The following is a 23,508-nucleotide window of genomic DNA, read 5'->3' on the forward strand; positions in this document are numbered from 1 at the left end:
CCACAGGCTTAAAATTCCTGTAGCATCAGTAAATGTATTTTTTAAAATATTAAAAACATGCTTAGGAGGATGCACAGGAGGACGGGAAAATTCAGACTTCACTGCACACCATATGTATTCCCAGCTTCTCTAATTCACAACCAGTAAAGAATCACAAACATCCAAAGAAGTATTTTAAAATAGTATATGATTCACTGGTAAGTGATTTTTATATTCAAATAAATAGGAAAATTTTCATTTTAATGTCACACTGAATTTCAGTACTTTTCACTCCAAGAAAAAAATAAACTGAGACATGGTCATGAGTTTAGGATTATATATATTACAATTTGCCTTATAATACATTTGTGGCTTTATGATAAAAATAACTCAGGGACATATGGAATCCAAGCTAAATTTGCATAACTGTCACAAGAAAAAAAAAGCATTAAATGCATTTCTGAAATAAGAATTTTCATTTAATTCAGAATCTCAAAACAGCATTAGACCTTGGCCTTGTTTAAAAAAAGTTCAGTTAAACACTAAGCTAGCTAAATAACCGTCTTGAAGGTTTAAACACAATTGATAATAGAAAATGCTTTCCCTCTAATCTCAATCTTACATAAATGAAAGAGGTGAGGGGGGAAAGGTAGACAATTTCTTTAGCAGCATATATGGCTAAATCCATCAACCACCTTATACTAGAATGTCCATTATTGACCCCATTAAAAAGGACTGGGCAAAGAGCAACAGTTACCCACTTCATAGACCAAAAGACAACAACTTTAGGGTTACGGTAAGTAAAACATTTTTGAAACACTTCAAAAACTTTTGACATTAAACTAGAGGAATCATGTCTTCATTGTAAGAAAGAAAGACACAAAAGAAAGTAAAAGACATTTAAACTAAACTGATTTTCAGTCTTCTCTGAATAAAAGAAATTTAAAAAAAAATGGTTGATTAGCTAAGCTTTGTGCTCTAACCAAACTAATTAATTACAGTGATTTTAAATGGCAACAGCCCTCTGACTGGGTAGCTTGACAGTTTTGAATACTTTTGCAATGATTTTTTTTTTTTTTTAAACGCAAAGACACTAAAATGATCTGGTCATGCAATGTTCATCTTATGCATTCTGCATCTCTTTTCCAATCTTGTAACTAAGGATCTTGTTCCAATCAATCTTAGTGCGTGTAACTGGCAACTGCCGACGTAAGGCTTTGAAAGTAGTGTCTGACATCGTCTGGTAATTCTCACTGATGGCAGTCTAGGAAAAACAGCAGTTAAAAGTTTAAAGAAATAAAAGGAATAGAACAAATGTATAAAACACATAGATATTTTAGGAAACACCTTAATTTAAGCAGCTTGTTTCATTGTTTTTAAAAAGTCAAGTAAAAATCCCAAAATGGTTTTAAAAGCTATTTAAAAGCAGCTAAAAGAAAGCTTATAATCATTTTGAATAATTAAATTTAATAAAATGAAATTATAAATTAGATTTATTTTCTGTGTGTTCTTGTTTTGGATCTATTTTATTATTTCTCTCAGAACAATTTCACAAATACTATTTGCGAGGAGTGGAAACATGTCCAATACATAAATGCTTAAATTCAAGAATGCAATTTAGAAGCTGATAAAGAATGTATTATAAAAAGCAGAGTATAAAATGAACTATGATCTAAGCAGATCACATATAATCTAACTGTTCTGGGAAACACCTCCTATATTAGAATTTCTGCTGCTACTGCTAAGTCACCTCAGTTGTGTCCGACTATGTGCGACCCCATAGATGGCAGCCGAGCAGGCTGCCCCATCCCTGGGATTCTCCAGGCAAGAACACTGGAGTGGGTTGCCATTGCCTTCTCCAATGCATGAAAGTGAAAAGTGAAAGTGAAGTCGCTCAGTCGTGTCCAACTCTTAGCGGCCCCATGGACTGTAGCCTACCAGGCTGCTCCGTCCATGGGATTTTCCTAGTCAGAAACAAAATAGCCATATAAAATCTTGGTCTACTTTGACCAGTACTCAGAAATTACAGTTGGCTAAAACTTAGTTTTTACTACTATTTACAGACTATTTACTACTATTTACAGACTATTTTCACAAGTCTGCTCTTGAATTAAAATGAAAAAAAACTATCTTATTATAGTGAAATGATGAAAAAGTTCAAGCTTATAACTGAAATTAAAATTTCAGTGCCAATATTTATAAGCAAACATAGATTATATAATATTTTTGAAACTCATACCTGGTATTCATTTTCTGCAGCCTCTACAATCTTTATAAATTCTTTTGCTGTTTGCACCTCATTCTGAATGAAAAACAAAATTGAAAGAAAATAAAACAGTAACTTAAAACTACATCACTATTACTTTTAAATAGGTATGTCAATAGATGTCCGGTTAATGATTTGTTACAATTTAAACACAGGTGGAAATTATGACAAAGGGAAAATACTATAAGATCAACTATTCTAAATTCTAGGAGAACTAGGCAAAAACATTTTAAGTCTATATAATGAGCGTGTTTAACGTTCCCTGGTTAAAGAAAGTGAAATCTTAGTAATATGTGCTGATGAAAAATTCAATTATAATACTTACAAACATGTCAATAGATAATCGTTATAGATAAGTTAGTCACAGATTTCTAATTAATGACTGTATGCCAAATACTTACTGAACAATATTCACCACCATAATGATACATTTAAAAAATATTACCAATTAGAAACAGCATATTTTAAGGTGAATTTTTAGTGTTTAAGTATTTTCTGGAAATTTTTTAAAACATTTCAATATAATGTGTCCTTGCATTATTTCTAATAGTAAATGCTAATGGAAAGTGAGACTTTTTAAATAAATAAATGTTAACAAAATCATCTAATATCTTTATATATATTTATACAACGGGCACATTTTTTTCTATCCAAAAACAATAAAACAAATGAAAATCCTCTAAGATGAAGTGAAAAGGTAATTTCTAAAACAAGCAGCATAAACTGGCATACTAGTCAAGTTTAATTACTACAACCAGATCTTACACAACTCCAGTCTATAATTTTGCAGACAAATCTCTCTTAGGAATAATTTTTACTCAATGTCAAATTACTCAAAGAAGACAGTACTAAGTACCCTACTACAAAAGTAACTTTACATATATACTCATGACACAGAACTATATTGAGACTGCCTTATAGAAAATCAGACATCAGTAATGATCTTTCTTGGCAAATCTTGCAAGAATACTACTTAGCAAGAAATCAGAAATCACCTTAGTGCTAACGAAAAACTGAAAGAAACAAAAACAAAAGCAAAGAAAAAAGAAAGAAAACTCCCAAAGAAAATCCCACAGTTTTCATTTCTTTTCAGGTAGAATCTGGCCTAATACAGTCTCACATGTTTCTTAATACTAAATGCTTTCTTAAAATTAAACTTAAAAAAATTTGTAAATTTTTGAGTATTAGTAGTTGATGTTTATAATATACTAATGGTTTTAAGTATACAACACAAATGTTTATCAGAAATGTTATTATTAATGTATTATTAATACCCTTGGGAGAAAAAAATTCCACAAAGACATAGTTGTATCTGCAATGAAAAGAATGTGTGAAAGAACTTTGCAAGAAAAAAAAAAGTTCAAAATTTCTAGAATTTGAAAGCTGAACTTCAGAAAAACTTCATTAAATAATAATCCAAATAGAGGGGAAAAAAATACAACAGGGCTTAAAAGTTAAGTATAGGATCACAGATCTTAGTTTAAGAGCTAAAACCATAAAATTCTTAGAAGAAAACACTGGAGGAAATCTTCATGATCCTGGGTTAGGTGATGGTTTCTATTAATATTCCAAAAGCACAAGTAACAAAAGAAAAACAAACTGAACCACATCAAAACCAGTTACTTCTGTTTTGCAAATGATACTACCAAGAAAGTGAAAAGACAGACAGAATTTCTATCTGTAAATCATATATCTGACATATGACTTGTATCAGGATATGTAAGCAACAATTACAAAAAAAAAAATACAAATAACTAATCAAAAAATAGACAAAAGATCTGAAAAGACATTTTTCCAAAGAAGCTATTCAAATGACCAATAAATACACAAAAATAGGCCCAATATTATTATCCATCAGGAAAAAATAAATAAAAATCACAATAAGGTACGATCAATACTAACTAGGATAGCTATATCAAAACAGCCAAGTTTTGGTGAGATGTGGAGAAACTGCAACTGATAGGAAGTAAAACAGTTCAGTCACTTTGGAAGCAGTCTGGCAGTTCTTCAAATGGCTTGACCAACCTAAAGCCACCACCCAGTATATACTGAAGAGAAATTAAAACAATTTCTACACAAAAAATGGTACATGAAAGTTCATAGCACAAAAAGTGAAAAACAAAACCCATGTCCATCAACTGATAAATATATAATGGTATATGGGTTATTATTTGGCAATAAAAAGGACAGAAATACTGACACATCTCTCACAGGGTGAACCTTGAAAATATCATGCTAGGTAAAAAAGCCTATCACAAAAAAACACATATTGTAGGATTCCATTTATATAAAATGTCCAGAATAGGAAAATCCATAGAATCAGAAAGTAGATTCATAGTGGTTTAGGGTTGAGAAGGGCTTGGGGGAAGGGCTGGTAGGAGGGAGGGTTTTTGGAGGATGAAAATGTTGTAAAAAAGACTGTGGTGACTGTTGTATAACCCTGTTAATATACTACAAATAAATAAATTTTATACTTTAAATGGGTGAACTAAATGGTGAAATATATCTCTTTAAACAAAGCTGCTTAAAAAAAAGTTAGGTACCAATTTCCAAGTACTTACCATCTTTTCTCTATCTGAAAACACTTAAATTTGAAGCAGAAATACTACTTTAAATGTTAATTCCAAAACTGTTATGGTTTGATAGAAGTATTAGGTTGTTTTAACTTTTATTTTGGAAATAATTACTTACAGACACTGTTAGGGAATCTTGTATATCTTTATGACTCACTAGTTGAACATTACCATCTTCATAATAATGAACCTATTAGAAAAAGAAATTACAGAGACCACATTTCAGGAGTTATCAAGATCCGCATGGCTTCAACAATCACACCAATGCAGATGACTACCGATTTCAGCTCTAACCCAGTCTTCTCTGCTGAGCTCTTGACCCTTTAAACTTCAGTGAGCATCTTACTGCCTTCAGGCTAGTGAGGAACTAGGCAGCAATTCCTGCAGTTACTCAGGCAAGCCTTCCAATGACTGGATTGCAGGACATTTTACCTCACAGATGCTCTACCAGTATCTAAATGCAAGATTTCCAAAATTGAACTCACAATGCTCTCTCCCAACACCAGTCATCTTCTTTGTATTTCCACTAAGGCAATGGCATCCCACTCCGGTACTCTTGCCTGGAAAATCCCATGGACGGAGGAGCCTGGTAGGCTGCAGTCCATGGGGTCGCTAAGAGTCGGACACAACTGAGCGACTTCACTTTTCACTTTCATGCATTGGAGAAGGCAATGGCAACCCACTCCAGTGTTCTTGCCTGGAGAATCCCAGGGACAGCGGAGCCTAGTGGGCTGCCATCTATGGGGTTGCACAGAGTTGGACACGACTGAAGCGACTTGGCAGCAACAGCAGCATTTAACTCCTCAAATCCAAAGACATGAATTTATTCAATAAACAGTAATTAAATATAGATGACTGCTACTACAGGAGGTTACAGAAACATAAAGCTTTTTAAAAGACAATCCCTGACCTCATATTTCAACACAACACAGTAACAGGTATGTACAAAATACATTAGCAATACTCCAAACTCTCTCTGAAACTTAAAAAAGGACTTCAGAAAAGAGGTGACATTGTTTTGGGGTTTAGTAAAATGAGTGTAACAGACTAGGGAAGATGAAGCAACTAAGCTTAGAGAAGAGTAGACTTTAGAAAGGCCTACAGGTACCTAGGACTGGCATGTGTGAGTTTGAGGAGGAAGAGGAGTGGCTGATAGAATACACAGGTAGGGGACAAGTCAACAGTAGGCCTTGTATGCTATGCAGTATTGTCTGGAATATCTAATAGGTGAATGTACCACTAAAATGGTTTCAAGTGGCAAGTAACATATCCAGATTTAAAATTTTTTTAAATCATCTTTCTGATGGCAATGTAAAAAAATAGATTGTGTGCATTAATTGCTCAGTCGTGTCTGACTCTGCGACCCCATGGACTGCAGCCCGCCAAGCTCCTCTGTCCATGGCATTCTCCAGGCAGGACTACTGGAGTGGGTTGCCATTTCCTTCTCCAGGCGATCTTCCCAATCCAGGGACTGAACTCAGGTCTCCTGCATTGCAGGCAGATTCTTTACCACCTAAGCCACCAGAGAAGCTCTAAAATGGATTAGGAGATGACAAAGGCTCCAGCAAATCAACAAAATAATGTAAACATTATATGCTAGGCATCATGTTAAGTGCTGAAGATAGCACCAGACAATCCTTATTCTTAACAAGCTTTAGCCCAACAGGGGCACCATCTCAGAAATTACGCAGGTGAGAGCTACTGAGGTCTGACTGAAGGAAAGAATAATGTCAACAATAACAGGTAACATTCATTAACACTTTATGTCTGGCTCTGTTCTAACCACTTTGCCCATATTAACTCATTTTCAAACAACTGTATGAGCTATTTCATTATTGCTATTTTTCTTCCTTTTTTTTTCTTAGCTGATGAGGAAATAAAAGCTTAAATGACTTCCTGATGTTACTCAACTGATAGAGCTGGGATTCAAACTCAGGCAATCTGGTTTCAGAATCCATGTTCATAACTTCTATTCTCTAGCCCTTAAGGGACAGTCACATCAAGACATAAATGTAACAGGACATAAGACTAGAAATAATATATTCTGGAGTCAAATGATAGAGCAGTGTGTTTCATCCAACTTTATTCCTTTATGGCTCTTAGCACAATACCTTTCATGATAGTTTTGTGATATAATAAATGTTACTGAATAAATAAGTGAACCAAGAAGAGACCAGTCAGTATTTCTCTGTAACTTATTTAATAATATTTATATTCAAATCCTCTTAGTTATCAGATTTCTTCTACATAAACATTTGAGCTTACATTGAGTCAGTTCTAGTGGGTTTCACATAAGCGAAATATGAGTACAGAAGATACTTAAGATATATGTAACATACATGTATTAATATATATACTTATACATCTACACACACACATATATTAATATTATATTTCATTCAACCACCCCAATTTAAAAGAACAGCACAACTCAACTCAGAAGATGCTTGGATGAACAAACTGTATGAAGAGCAGACCAAATGATAGCATCTAATTTTAGCTATGATTTTAGAATCTGTCAACTACCCCTGCAGATTTTTGATGACTAGGGAATGAACTGCAAAGTTATTTAAAAGATAAAATCAGCACTACTTTTTTCCCCCATTACCTCTCAACAAAGATCTGGGAAAGAAATAGCTACTGAGTACTATGAAAATATAAACATATGAATTAGTTGCTTCTCTGCTCAGAATTATCTAGACATCAGCAAACTAATTTATTTCATACCTGAATTTTCAAGATGCCAACCACCTGAGTGGTTGAAGGAGTGATTGTAAACTTCCACTCTGACCTCCAACGACCATTCCTTAAAAATAAAAACAGCAGCTGTAAATAAGGTAGGGAAAATAATTTGAATAAAATTTAAATTATTTAAATTCCAAACTTAAATTTACGCTACATAATGAGAATGTGGGGGATGGATGATGTATATTCATTTTTTTAATCACTGAAATACTCAAAAGAATCAAGAAGTTAAGTTTAGTTATGAACTACATTTAATTTAATCTTCACCTTACTGATAAGGATCTACATAATGGATGCAATTTCAGAATTCTAAGGCTTAAAATACAGTTCAAAACTACATCAATTTTCTCAATTATGCCTTAATTAAGAAAAAACTGAATAAATATTCAGATTATCAAGGGCTTTCACAAGTTTACCATCCACTGAATGATACTAAGTACCATAGTTTTAAAAGAATGGATGGCAGTACAACATTCTTAGGGAGATTTTGATATTTGGAAAGAGAAGGGTTATAAGCATCAGATTTTTTTTCTTTCCTAATTTTAGATTTAGTTTCCAAATAAAAGGTACAACATCGTCCTCCTAGATTTCAAAATGATTTTTGGTATAAAAATTGGTACAGATTAATGGTAGGAAACTGTGACATTACAAATAAGCAACAAGCATGTTATTTATTTTTGTCTCTCAGATAACGGATTTTATTTTTTCCTGACAGCTTTTTCATAGCAACTTCTTTGCTTTCAACTTCTATTTGCTCTTTGCATGCTAAAGATGTATCCTGATATGTAAACTTATCAGTTTGTTTTTTTTTTTAAACAATATGTAAATAGTCACAGAGCTAATGGTTCACTATACTGGCTTTGCTACAGAATTATTTCTGGGTTCCCTTCAATAGTCTTGCAATCTGACCAATCACAAAAACCTACAGTATGATAGTACTCTCAAACCTAAAATCAACACTTACTTGAGAAGTACTATAATTAGAACAAAGCATATGTTCTACAAAATAAAAGAAAACTTTGTAACATGTTCTGATTTTGAGTGACTCAATTCAGTCATTTTGGAAAAAGAACTTAGATCTATTCATTTTTATTTCACAATTCCAAAAGAGGTTATTCCTTTTATCTAGGTATTAGTATCAACAACTAGTGAGGTCTAAGCATACACAATTCTGATTTATAATAGCAATATGCACATATCACCACTGATTGTGAAAAGGAAAAAAAAGGAATTCCAAATCAAGCAATGGTACCACTTTGAGAGCTGTTTCAAAAGATCCTTCCAAAGGCATTACTATATAGTAACAGTATATTGCAATGTGTAGACAGTACCTTTCATCAATGGAGTGAAGTCAAGATTTCTTAGCCTTTGATTATAGTCTTCCCTTCTCTTCTATTAATGCTTTAATTACAAATGTGAATTTATTCAACAACCATTTATTAAGCCCCCAATACTGCTGGACATCAGCAAAACAGTAGAGACCAAGAAAACAATGTCTCTAGTGAAATCAAGAAATGTCCATGACTAGAATCTTTTGATTTTTATTCTATCTGTATCTGATGTGAACTGAAGTAGTATCATTGTACCAAAATATTTAGATTTTAGTGAGGATATTGCAATATGTGATGTCTAGTACTTTGGAATGTCATATAAAATTATCTTTTCCAAAAAGTGGAAGTGATTTTAGCTTCAATAATATAATGTTCACAGCAGTTTAGAAAACAATTTAGATATGTGAAGTGAAACACATACGCTGACACAAACTATTTCTGAAAACAGTAAATTTACTGTATTTATAAACTAGTAACTTTACTATAACATCTCTCATTTTAAACTAAAACTAAGTAATGAGTCCAAATCTCAACAAGATTGATTTCATTGTAAGTATCCTGGCACAAACAGCATAAATTAATAGCAATTTTGTGAAGATTTATTTCTTAAGATACTGGTAAATCAATGTGACAAGTTTTTAGGCCTAAAATGGACAAAATACATTTATATTAAGGCCATACAAGTAAGTTAATACAACAGAACTTTTAGGAAACTTCAGCTTGTTAAGAAGGCATATATCTACAAATTGAATGGATTTTCCTTTAGTGATAAGGGATCTGCTTTCCTCCAAATGTTCCTGTAACCTTACATTTATTTCTGTGATGGTTAAGCAGTAGAGCAACCTTGGACCATAGATAAAACTAGTCCACAGGGGTTACTGATACATGCTATTTAACATACCACTAACCAACTCAGCTAACAAGTCAAAGACTAAAATATTTCAGGTAAATATTATAACCATACTTAATCTGAAGGGCTTAGCATGTAGTATCAAAAAATGGGGATAAAAGTAAAGATTTCATTCAATTCTGAACTTACAAAGTCTTGGAGAGCCACAGAATTTTATAATAGGAGAGATCTCAGAAATAGGATCGTCTAAGAATAAAAAGGCCCAACAACTTGATTAATAAAGGTCTAATATGAATAGGACTTCCTGGTGGCTCAGACGGTAAAGCGTCTGCCAATAATGCAGGAGACCCAGGTTTGATCCCTGGGTCGGGAAGATCCTCTGAAGAAGGAAATGGCAACACACTCCAGTATTCTTGCCTGGGAAATCTTATGGACGGAGGTGCCTGGTAGGCTACAGTCCATGGAGTTGCAAAGAGTCGGACTTGACTAACTTCACTTTCACTTTCAAGATAAGTAGGGAAAACCAGTATTTTGGAGAGCTGGACTTTTACAAGGCATAATCAAATGATTTGTACAAAAATTATAAGGCATGATTGTAATTTGCCTCACTGTACAAAACATGTCATTATTTCCTCATATTGGCCAACCAGACATAAAACAATCCATATGAAAACATCTACTTCAGAGTCATTAAAGTTCACACACAAAAATGATCATCCTTCATTTTATTAAGTATATCTGTCTTCTTCCCCAATGTTAAGTCTCATTCAGCAACAACCCCTTCTCAGAATGAACATATAGGTCTGCCAACTGGTCTGCTCATAGGCACACATGTTCCCTTAGAATGCTGCTTGCTAGTCTAAAAAATACTCCTCCCTCTCCCACCTTTTTTTCACTGTCAACAGATTTACTGCTACCTTTAAATGGTTGGGTGGATTATAGAGCAGGTATTTCTCTCATATCAAAAGGCTGAAGTTTCATACTGTACTGTTCTTCGTCAATCATACACAAACAAGGTATAGGCCCAATCACTAAAGCAAGAACTACAAAGAATATAAGCAATGTAATAATTCCCCAAAACAAAATTTAACTTACCAAAAGTTTTTTGCTTGAAACTGATGGCTTTCTATGCATGCAATAATGGTTTGCTGTCCATCTATTTTTTTACCATATACCTTATTGGTAAAGAAAATAAACACAAGAGTGAATTTAGGGCCACAGAATGTCCAATTTTAAATATCTACAAAATATTGAAAACTGTATAGAATTGTGGCAAGAACTATAAAAGAATACAAAGTAGGTCATCACTCCAATATAGTAGCTAGGAAAACAAGTACTTATACATCGAATCACAGATTCTTAGTGAATCATAAAATAGTTCACAATTGATGAAGTACAACTTATTGGGAAAAAACTAACTGTACTCTCATATGTTCAAAAACATTTCACAATCTCGGGGTTGTCATTTCTCTAGACATTTAAAATAAAAAAGTACTGAAACAGAAGTGAGAAAGTTATTTTACTTATAACTGAGAAAGTTCACTAAGAGAATGCCTGTAATGGGTTGATATTTTAATATTTCATCTCTTGCCAACTGTTTTAAAAGTAATGAATAATTTGTGTCTTTCAATCCCCTGGGGACAAGTGAGGACTCTTAACCATACTACCTTATCCTTGAGTTATTCTTCCAAAAGAATCCTAGTCAACACGCTTGTAACTGAAAGAACCTGTATGGTATTTCAGGTCATGGTGCTATACTTTTCAAATAATTACTGAGACTTAGATACTTAAGAGAACCATATGAATTTCTGTCCTAACCCAGCATCTTCTAAGAGTGAAATGGGGTGGCTATTGTTATAATAACAAAATTGGGACAGAAGGTATAAACCAAGATGTACAGTCTTCTTAGATTGGTAGGCAGAGGCCAGGTTCACAGAGCCTTGAAAGACATGTCCAGAAGTCTGGACTCTTTTCGAAGTGCAATGCAAAATCCTTGAAGAATTTTAAGCAGGAGATTTTTATAATTTGATTTGCATTTCAGAAGATCACTGGTTATGGAGAAGATCATGGAAGCACAAATGTAGGGGACTAAAAAGAATACTAGGTACAATTTTATGAAAGAAAAAAAAGTACTTCTACTTTCTATCATATTTTATCCTGAAAATAAAAACTAGGTTAAATCTATGAAAAAAAAACCACATTAAAAATTTAAGAAATTTGGTTATAAAGCACACAAGGAGAAGATTTCACTTCCAGTAATTTTATTTGTTTAAGATCTTGTAATTTAATGAAAAGAAGTCTGCTGTAAACTGATGGAGATGAGTCATGAACATGAGATTAAAGAATCTCATCATATCATGTTCCTCTAACCAATGTATGAGAAATTACTACTTGGATTTAATTCAAGGTACAACCATTTTCCCATTTTTAATGATTACAATAGATTTACTATCTAAAGTTTCTTTAGAAAACTAGTAAACATTCTCAGAAGTATTTACTTCAAAAAAATAGTTACTAAATGTCTATTCTGTAAGTTACTACAAACTTCAAGATATTACGAAAATACTTGTCATATTTACATAGGACAAAAGAGAAAAGTGCACACTGGGTGACTCACAGTGCAGACTCCATTCGGATAATGTTCTTTTACATAAGCTCGTAGAGCAGTTTCTACTGAAGTTCTCCATGATTCAATTGCATTTTCTGCTTCATATGGTCTTGGATCAGTTGCTTCCTTTCTTAAGTGATCAAATTTGAAAGAGATTCTGTTTTTTGGATCCAAAAACTTTCCATTTCCCAGGTCACCATGTTCTGTTATCAGTACCTTCGATGATGCAAAGAATTGTGGGAAAAAAAAATTTTTTTTAATAGTACTTAAATACTGTCATACTAATATACATTCCTTAAGCTTTTTCTTTACAACTATAAAATAATTCTACTCCAAGCAATTGACCTAATCATATGGCATAACTACTTCAAATGATTAGACTATAAAGATAGTGAGGGTGGTCTTATTCAGTTTACATCAGTGGATCTCATTTTCTCCCAGTGTAACACCCAGCTACCCAGATGGGGGAAAAACTTCATCTTCTAACATCCTGCTGGAGTCAGGTTTGGTTTGGTTTTGGAGACCTATAAACAGGTTACTATTATTATTATCAGTCTCCAGTTCCTCAATACTAAGGAAACGGTAATAATCTTTAATGAGGCTACAAAGGAATGATTTTAATCCAGTTAGAATTCTCTTCAGTGTGTCTTACATTACTCGTGGGGCCACAATTTCACCTACTGTTAAGTGCCTGCTGCTTGTTTTTAGTAAGCTAATCATGACAGTTCTTTTCAATTGACTTCTGAATTAAAAAAAAAAAAGTAATTTCTTCATTTATGTATATATTTCTTCATATATGCATAAATTTGATATTTTATACTTTGTTTTTAAAAATTTCACTTTCTTTCCCATGCAACTCTCCCAATATTTGACTCCATACCTCTATCAGGACTCCCCCATCCCTCTGAAGTAAATTATGCAAACATAGGAGGTACCCTTTTAAATTTTTTCTAGTCATGTTATTCTACAGATACACATAAATACATACACATACATACATTGAGGGGTTTTATTTGGTCACTGTTCTTTGAAAATGGAATGAAAATGCACACATACTTTTCTGCATGGGGTTCTTTTCAACATCAATGCCTTATAGAAATCCTTCAAAGTCCACTGGTAAACTGCTCACCATTCTTTTAAATGGTTGCATACTATTCCTTGATACGGATACAACATAATTTATTCTGCCATTCCACTATGCTGGACCATCTTTTTATTTCCAGGTTGTTTTCTTTTTTGGGGGGAGGATCAAGCACATTAAAAATGTTGAAGTATTATAGTATATATATTCTAACATGCTAATGTTTCTATTTCCACTGGATGCTTCTGTTTCTCTTAGATTCTCAGCAGTGAGAACAGTAGGTAAAGTTTGTATATTTTTAATTTTTAACACATAATTAGATTGCTTTCTGAAAATGGCTGTGATAATCTACATTTCTAAGAACAATAAATGAGATGTTTCCCTTCATATTATCACCATCAACAAGCACAGAGTTCTTATCTTCAGTCTGATGAGCATAAAATATATCTCATTACTTTAATTATATTTCTCTGACTAAGTCTAAATATCTCCAAGTTTGTGGACCAATTTTTCTTCAGTCGAATACCTTTTAATATTTTTCATCTGAGTGGTTTTTTCTTATTAACTTGTAAGTTTCCTTTATTTACGGTGATTTGTTTTATTCTACAGTTAAAATAATTGATATGCAGCAAAATGCCCATCTTTTCTTTTACAGTTTCTGGGTTTCCAGTCTTAAGATGGTTTCCCTTGCCCTTAAACTACACATGTAGATGCTTTCCTCCAAAAATTCTAGTCATTTTACAAATTTTTAATCTACTTGATGTTCATTTGTATACACTGTATGTGACAGAGGACAGGCTTAACTACATGGTATACATAGTTGATAGAAATCAGTTGTACCGAATACCCTTTATTATATACCTGTCCAAATTATAACCTTGTCATGTGTAAAAATATTCATATAATTCTGAACTTGATATGCTGCTCTCCTGAACTGTTTGTCTACACAATATCACTCTGATACGACTTTACACTGGCTGTAAAGCATTTTCTGCTACCAAACAATACAACTGTCTCTCGCCACTTTAAAAACCATTTTTCTAAGTGTTTTTTCAAGCATGGTTTTCATATAAAGTTTGTGAAAATTTTGACCAATGAAAAAAACTATCAGGATTCGAATCAAATTGCATTAAATTCATATTTTAGTTTTTATATAATTTAACTTTCTGCTTTAAAATAGAATTCACTATGCTTTTCCATTTGCTCAGAAACTATTTTATGTTTTTCAAGAAGATATCCATCACTTTCTTCACAATCCCATGCACTTCCTGTTAAGGTTTATGTTCAGTATTTGTTGTTTGGTCACTAAGTCATGTCTGACTCTTTGCAACCCCATGGACTGTAGCCCACAAGGCCTCTCTATCCATGGGACTCCCCAGTCAAGAATACTGGAGTGGGTTATTTCCTCCTCCAGGGGATCTTCCCAACTCAGGGATCAAACCCATGTCTCCTGAATTGGTAGGCAGATTCTTTACCGCTCAGCCACCAGTGAAGCCTCGTGTTCAGTATTACCACTATTTAAAATGAAACCTCTCCCCCTTCAATTATTTCTAGTGTAAAGTCCCTACTTGCCACAATAGGGGAAAGTTAATGCATTTTATATACTTACCTTAAATTCAGCCATCTCACAAAATTCTTTTAAGTCTAATAGGTTCTTTTGGTTGGGAGGTTAATTTATGGGAGTTTCTCACTACTTCTAAATACAAAAATCATGTCACCTAGGAGTTGTCTCTGCTTCAAAAGCTTTAAGAGTTCTCATTCTCTTGTCTTATTTGCGACCCTCCCATTTATGATACATAATAATGGTAACAAGTTGACATATCTAGATAGTTTTCTATTTTAACTAAAATCACATTAGTGTTTGTAATTTACTACTGTTTTTTGTTAAACAGTCTATTATATTTAAGAGGTTCTCTTCTACCTCTGTTTTACATAGGGTTTTTGTAATGAGGATTAGCTGCTGGATTTTTCAAACCCCTTTTCACCGTCCTTTGATATATCATAAGACTTGTTGGCTAATTGATAGAGCCATATATTGTCTTGGAACCACTCCTACTTTTCATAATAAATTCCATTTCGTCTTGGCATATCATTCTTCTGATATACTTCTGGATTCTATTTGTCAATATTTAAAAAGTTCTGAAATCTACAGTCATATGTCATATGAGAGATTAGTGTAGTGTGCTTTTTTGTTTTATATTTATTAGGTTTAAGTATTAAAATTATGATAGGTTCATAAAATGAATTTGAGAGCTACCCAACATTTTAAAAATATGCACTCCCTGGATCTAGCAAATCTTTTAGGGATTTACCTTAACAAAATGATGGTCCGTGTGCTCAGAGGTATAATGAGGTTCAGCACAGTACTGTTTATAACAGTTAAAAAAAAAGTGAACCCAAAATCTCCCAAGGGGGAAAAAAATTAACAGCTTTATAAAATGAAACCCACTATAAGCCTCTTATACACATGTGTGCATTTACACATATGCATAAATCTATTTGTCTTCCTATCTACCTATCCAGATTTACTTTTTCCCTTCAGTTATAAGTCATCTTCTGTTTAGTCTCTCTTTTTTCCCTGTAACTACATAACCAGGGGACCACATATTACATAATGCCAAATGCAAGCTTTAATTAGCCACTGAGACTGTTACTACTTTCTGTTGTGTTTTATCTATGAGCTCCTTCTTCTTATCTTTTATATAAATTGTGCCTCATATAAGCATAATATGAATACAACTACTGTTCAATTGACTTCCCTGGTGGCTCAGACAGTAAAGCGTTTGTCTACAATGCAGGAGACCTGGGTTTGATCCCTGGGTCGGGAAGATCCCCTGGAGAAGGAAATGGCAATCCACTCCAGTACTATTGCCTGGAAATCCCATGAACAGAGGAGCCTGGTAGGCTACAGTCCATGGGGTCACAAAGAGTCGGACACGACTGAGCAGCCTCACTTTCACTGTTCAATTATTAGTAACTTTAAACCAAAAAATGAAAAATAAGAATGCTAGTGACTTTTTGTGGCTCTTCTTTGCTTAGCGATTCCAACTTGCACTTTGGAAAGAAAGGATTTAATAATTGCTAAATACTAAGTTACTCACATGAACAACTGCAGAATTCCAAAGTAACCAAATTATGACATAAATCTTACTAATATATATTCTAGATTTTGGATTAACATAGGATTGATATTTTCCCTATAAAAAACAATAAGGTAGATTTAAAGCAATTATCTTACAAAAGCTTAAAATAATTACATTTGAGTATTTTTAAAAGGGACTTTTTGCTAACAGCATTATTGGTCTCAACAAAAGAAACTACAATTTCAATTATTTTGCCCCTAATTGGCTATGGTTAAAATAAACACTTAAAAATTTTTTTTAAACATACCACCTTACAATTCTTGCAGGATACATTAACCATTATAAGTGAAATAAAGAATAGCGGATCCTGTGTTTATATGAAACGTACATACCTGATCTTCATAACCTTCAATTTTTACTGGGGTAAACTGGTCCAAGTTATATTGTGCAAATGCACTAAAAAAGAAAAAAGTCGGTTATTTAAAATTATGTATTTAATGCTCTTAAAAAAATCACAAGCAATTCACTTGTCAATAAAAGTCTCCTGCACTGCACATGACAAGTTAAATAAAACTGTAATTCTCCACTATTGATCTTATATTAGGTATATATTATATAGATACGGCTTTATAAAAACTGATGAATGACATCCAGCTTTCAATATTTAGCTAGTATAGGCTCACTTATCACATCCACAAAAAGACGGGTTTGAACTAGATGAATTCCAAAGTTCCTTCTAGTTCAGAAAACACTCCATTTACCCACTCATCATCCATGCAAATATTTAGGTGTTAAGCACTCTATTAGACACACTGAAACCAGTAATTTCTCTGCCCCTACAGCCCAATCACCCATTTCTAAGTCACCTGTTCCTGTAGTTAAGATATTTTTATGCCCTTTACTCTGAGTCACTCATATCTTTTACTTTTCACCATGTATTTTCACTAATTTCTTTTATCTATTATTCAAATTCTGTTCATTATTTAAATGCAGCTCAAAACCATCTCTCTAAATAGAAATTTTAAATTTCTTCCTTTGGGCTCCAAAGGCCTTTGATATTGGGCTCCAATATGCCTCTATACTTTCTTCAGTTGGCTAGAAACTGAACATGTCTGACTCCCCACTGAGAAATCCCTAAGAGGTTTATTTGTCTCATCATCACAGTAAAGTCTGGTATTCACACATCTGTTAGTTAAAAGGCTATTTCTGGATATTTCAAAGTTTTCTAGATTTAGGAGTACCAAGTCTTAAGTATGCCTAATTTTACTATGAAATATACTGAATTTATGCCTTTTAGCAAAGATGTCCAATTAAAACCACTTTTTAAGAAAACCCATGTTTCTTCCCCCTTACAAAAAGACAGAAATTTCTCAAAACTAAATTTAAAAAAAATTAAGAGTTAAAGCAATAGGAAAAAGGCAGAAGGTGGGAAAGAAGTACAGAGAAAGAGATTGCTTATATTAAAGAAATTCAATATCAAAAAATGAAATTGAAGCAGCAACAGGACTATGGCTATGCACTTACTCTGATGAAACTGCCGCTAGGCTACATTCTAAATGTTTTTATAATGCTTTCCAAACTTATGTTATATAGCTCTGGACAGTCTCAAGGACAGGTGATACATTAACTTTTGAGGATGAAACCAGGTTTGGAGATACTTCAAAAGTAATTCAGAATCAAGGGAACAATGAGGTGGGGGTAACACGATATTTGTTTGAAAATTTTTTCATAGGACAGTATAAATCAGAGTAATATAGTTCTAAAGTCAATCAATGATTTAAAGTGTATTTCTGTACTTTACAGATAACCTCAGAAATCTGCAAAATGAATTTGAATAAACACCTTTGAGAAATTCTGTACAAAGATTACAAATGAAGTCAACAAAAAGAATCAATACTTTCTCTCCTTATTCATCTAGTTAGCAATCATTTACTGCAACTATAACCACACACAAGAAAAACTGACGTTTCTACTCAAAGTTTTGATGTTTTTTGAAGTCATAAACATCTTGTTTTTATCACTAGGTACTGATTTCCTCAAAGACTAATCTTAAAAAATTAGAATATCAGGCATTTAATGTATATACCTCTTAAAACATGGACCAGGACATCCTGTCCCTGAAATTTGGTTTATAACAGAAGAGAAATATAGCTCACATTCCAAGGAAATTCAATTTATTTAAAAGTAACAAACATCACATAAATACTCCTTTGGATAAATAAAATTTCAATGCTTTCATCATACTTTATTCAAATGTATGACTATTTCATACCACTTATATAATTATGAATATTTTTGTGACCTTCATTAAACTTTATTCTGCACAGGAAAAACTTCTTTCAACAAATCAAGTTTCTTATTTCCTTAACTTAAAAAAAATTCACTAATTTTTGCACCTACATTAAACAACCCACATTTATTTACCACAGAAAACTCAAGAGGAAACAATTACTCTGAGAAGTACTATTGTTAACAGGTCATGAACAATGTACATTTCCTTTACTTTTTTAAGACTTTTGTCAACATGCTATATGCTATAAGAAAGAAAATAAATTTTACTTGGATATATAATTTAAAAGGTTTAAAGAACTTAGGAATAAGAGAGGCCATTCACTCAGAAACTAATAACTGAAGTCAAAGATATCAAGTAAACTGATTTCTATTAAGCACGTCAATCATTAACAGGGGTGGAAGCAACCCAAATGTCCACTGACAGGTGAATGGAAAAACAAAATGTTTATCCATTTTTTTATCCACAAAACACACACACAGCAAGTGTTAAAAAGGAAGGATGTTTTAACATGCTCCAACACAGGAGAACTTTGAAGACATTCTGTTAACTAGAATAAACCAGTTACAAAAGGACAAATACTGTATGATTCCAGTTATAAGAGGTATCTGGGGAAGTCAAATTCATACAGAAAATAGAATATAATTCCCAGGAGCTAAGAGGAGGGGAGAATGGGAAATTGTAGAGTTTCAATTTGAGAAAATTTAAAAAAAGTTCTGGAAATGGATGGTGGTGATGGTTATATAAAATGTGTATGTACTTAATGTCAAAGAACTGTGTGCTTAAAAAACATTAAAAAGTTAAACTTTATATTAGGTATATTTTTCCCACAATAAAAAATAATATATAAACATTGCTATTAAAAGATAACAGGGCATAAAAGACCCCTAACAGCTAGTACAATCTTGAGAATGAGGAATAGAGCTGGAAGAATCATGCTTTCATATTCCAGAGTTATACAACTGGGTTGATCAAAAGGTTTGTTTGGGTTTTTCCATAAGATGTTAAGGAAAAACACAAATGAACCTTTGGGCCAATCTAATTCAAAGCTACAGTAATCAAAACAGTATGGTGCTGACACAAAACAGACATACAGATCAATGGAACAGAGGAGAGAACCCAGAAATAAATCCACATACTTATGTTCAATTAATCTATGACAAAAAAGGCAAGAAATTCAATGGAGAAAAGACAGTCTCTTCAGAAAGTGGTGTGGGAAAACTGGACAGCGACATGGAAAACAATAAAATCTGAACATTCTCTAATACCATATATGAAAATAAACTCTACCAGCCCCAACTGTAAGACTGGAAATCATAAAACGCCTAGAGGAAAACATAGACAACACTCTTTGATATACATCGCAACTAGTTTTCAATCCATCTCCTAAAGCAAAGTAAATAAAAGGAACCTAATTAAACTTAAAACATTTTGCACAGCACAGGAAACCATCAACAAAACAAAAAGACAAAATAATGAACAGGAAAAAATATTTGCAAATGATATATAACTGATAAGGAATTAATATCCAGAATATATAAAAAGTTGATACAAATCACAATTAAAAAAAACAAACCACCTGATTAAAAAATAGGCAGAAGAACTGAACAGACCTTCTTCCAAAGAGGACATACAGAAGATCAACAGGCAAATGAAAAAATGTTCAACATTACTAATCATTAGGGAAATGTAAATCAAAACCAAAGTGAGATATCACTTCACACCTGTCAGAACGGCTAGTATCCAAAAGAACATAAATAACAAATGCTAGAAAGGATGTGGAGAAAAGGGAACCCCCCTACACTGTTGGTGGGAGTGTAAATCGGTGTAACCACAGTGAAGAACAATATGGAGCTTTCTCAAAAAACTAAAAACAGAACTGCTTTATGACCCAGCAATTCCAGTCCTTCGTTTATATTGGAAGAAAACGAAAAAACTACTTCAAAAGGATACTTGCACCTCAATGTTCATAGCAGAATTATTTACAATTGCCAAGATATGGAAGCAATCTAAGTGTCCACCAACAGATGAATGGATAAAGAAGAAGTAGGTAAATATGTACTATGGGATACTACACAGCCATAAAAAATACTGAATTTTTGCCACTTCCAACATCGGTGGACATGGAGAGCATTTATGCTAAGTGAAATAAGTCAGAGGGAAACAAGTATTGTATGGTATCACTTATATGTATAATCTAAAAATAGGACAAACTAGTGAATATAACAAAAAAGAAACAGACTCACAGATATGGAGAACAAACTAGTGGTTATCAGTGGGGAGAGTGAAAGGGGTAGGCCAAGAAAAGGGCAGGGGATTAAGAAGCACAAACTATTATGTATAAAATAAATAAGCTACAAGGATGTATTGTACAACAGGGAATATAGTCAGCATTTTGTAGTAATCACTCATGGACTATAGTTTTAAAAAGCTGTGAATTATTATGCTGTACACCTATAACATATGTAATATTATATATCAACTATACTTCAATTTAAAAAGTGGGGAAAAGATAATAGGAATTTAAATCAGAAATGTCTAGAAGTCTGTTGAACCTCCACCTTCATTAGAATTAACTCTAAAAAGCAAATTTATTTGATAAAGCCTTCAAACATTACAAAAAAAAAAATTAGAACAAAATTTCCCCATTAGTCAAGATTACACATTCTGGTAGTATTCTAAGATGAAAGTAGGTGGCTGTATGGATACTGAACACTTTGTAAGGCATCTTAAAGTTTAATTTCATCATTTTCCAATGAGTAAAGAAGTTAGTTAAAATATGGGTCCACAGGCCTTATTCAAGAAAGTGAGAGAAGAAAATAAAACAAATTATCTCTCTGAAATCTTAAGATAGTTGTGACAAGTCATGATTGTGGTCACTGGTCCAAAGATGACATACTAAGATTTAGAACTGCTTAGTGATTCTTTGGAGAAGGCGATGGCACCCCATTCCAGTACTCTTGCCTGGAAAATCCCATGGATGGAGGAGCCTGGTGGGCTACAGTCCACGGGGCTGCGAAGAGTCGGACACGACTGAGCGTCTTCACTTTGACTTTTCACTTTCATGCACTGGAGAAGGAAATGGCAACCCACTCCACTGTTCTTGCCTGGAGAATCCTAGGGTCGGGGCAGCCTGGTGGGCTGCCCTCAGTGGGGTCGCACAGAGTCGGATACAACTGAAGCGATTTACCAGCAGCAGCAGCAGTGATTCTTTGAATCACTCACAAATCTAGTAAATACTTATTAAGTAAGCATTTGTCAGATACTGTGTTAGGTATTTATGGACAAATAAGTTCCTAACCCTCAAAAATCTAGTTTTTAAATTGGAGTACAGTTGATCTGTAATATTTCAGGTGTACAGCAAAGTGATTCAGTAATACAAACATACACATTCTTTTTCAGATTCTTTCCCACTACAGGTTATGATAAGATATTGACTATAGATCCCTGTGTTATATGGTAGTCGGTCCTTCTCAAATATCTATTAGGATCAAGCATTTAATAAAAAGTTAAGCTTGCATAAAATTGAAAGTATCACGATTTCAAAAATCAAAGTTTCTAAAATAATTTTATCCAACTGTGCAAATGTCAAAATGTAGTATTAAGTATTGGTATTAAGTATATAAGTCACACACAATGAATACAGAGTTTCATGTATAAGTCGTGTCTCTATATTCCTCTGTGGTCAAAATATTTCTCTTCTAATCTAGTACATATATATGAACTTGATGTACATGTATCTGTTTCATGGATTAGTACCTAAAAATCCCTTTAAAAGTTTTTCCCATGTCACTTTAATTATGTTAATATAATACATAATACTTACTGGGCTGCTCCTTCCCTGAGAAGATTATCATTATTAAGTAGTAACCGAACATCTGCAAAACAAACATTATGTTTTCAGTATTACTATTTTCCTATACTTGAAATTTCTATGGACTGAATTTATTTTAGTCATGTATTAGCCTCCTAAACACCCCTCAAAATATGTACAGAAGATCAAAATATTACTGTGATGACCAAAATAACCACGGAAACACATCATGGTGTTAATAAGAAAAGAAAAGATTTTGGAAAGGAAATAGGAGATGGAATGAATAAAAATGTGTTATTTCAAATGCAGGCAGACTGAGACTGTAACCAGCTATACCTGTAACTTTCTTCTTTGTGTCTCCAAAGAATAAAGTGAAGATAAGCTACACCAAAAAGATGATGTGAACAGATCTGCAAAAGATTGAGGACTATGCCTCTTAGTGTGACAATACTATCATGAATCTCAAAGGAATCTGCTTTATGGAAAAAGTGATTAAAACAAGAAACAGCTTGTGAACACAGTACAGATGTAGGCTTTTTGTTTCTCAAACATTCTCATATTCAACAACAGATGAATGTGTTTAGTGGGATACGGATAACTACTTTACTTGAGTAATCTCATTTTGTTTGTTGGTTCTTAACTTTGTCCTAATTTTAGACTCAACTATGCAGACATGTATCTATTAATCGTTAAAACAAAACTAAAACTAAAACTTTTAGTTGGGGAAAAAAAAAAAAAAAATCACAAAATTTCACCAGAAACCAAACAAAATTCTATTCTAGTCTTGGTATATTTTCTTTCATTATTTTCCCTACACACTTGGCTATTGTACATAATTGCTATCATAAAATATACATATAACAAAGTATCCTAATTTTTTCATTAAAT

At 33.1% G+C, this 23,508-nt stretch overlaps 1 protein-coding gene across 1 annotated transcript in view; it reads right to left on the minus strand.

The window, feature by feature from the left end:
- Nucleotides 1-436: 436 nt before the first annotated feature.
- CAPZA2 (capping actin protein of muscle Z-line subunit alpha 2) overlaps nucleotides 437-23,508 on the minus strand; it is a 54,987-nt gene continuing 31,915 nt past the window's right edge. Inside the window, 8 exon segments of the mRNA NM_001012998.2 lie at nucleotides 437-1,243; nucleotides 2,219-2,281; nucleotides 4,937-5,008; nucleotides 7,546-7,624; nucleotides 10,840-10,919; nucleotides 12,362-12,568; nucleotides 16,909-16,972; nucleotides 22,633-22,684. Coding sequence (NP_001013016.1) covers nucleotides 1,103-1,243; nucleotides 2,219-2,281; nucleotides 4,937-5,008; nucleotides 7,546-7,624; nucleotides 10,840-10,919; nucleotides 12,362-12,568; nucleotides 16,909-16,972; nucleotides 22,633-22,684 — 758 coding nt within the window. The 3' untranslated portion in view covers nucleotides 437-1,102.

Source organism: Bos taurus, chromosome 4, assembly GCF_002263795.3.
Source record: "Bos taurus isolate L1 Dominette 01449 registration number 42190680 breed Hereford chromosome 4, ARS-UCD2.0, whole genome shotgun sequence".
Taxonomy (NCBI): Eukaryota; Metazoa; Chordata; class Mammalia; order Artiodactyla; family Bovidae; genus Bos; species Bos taurus.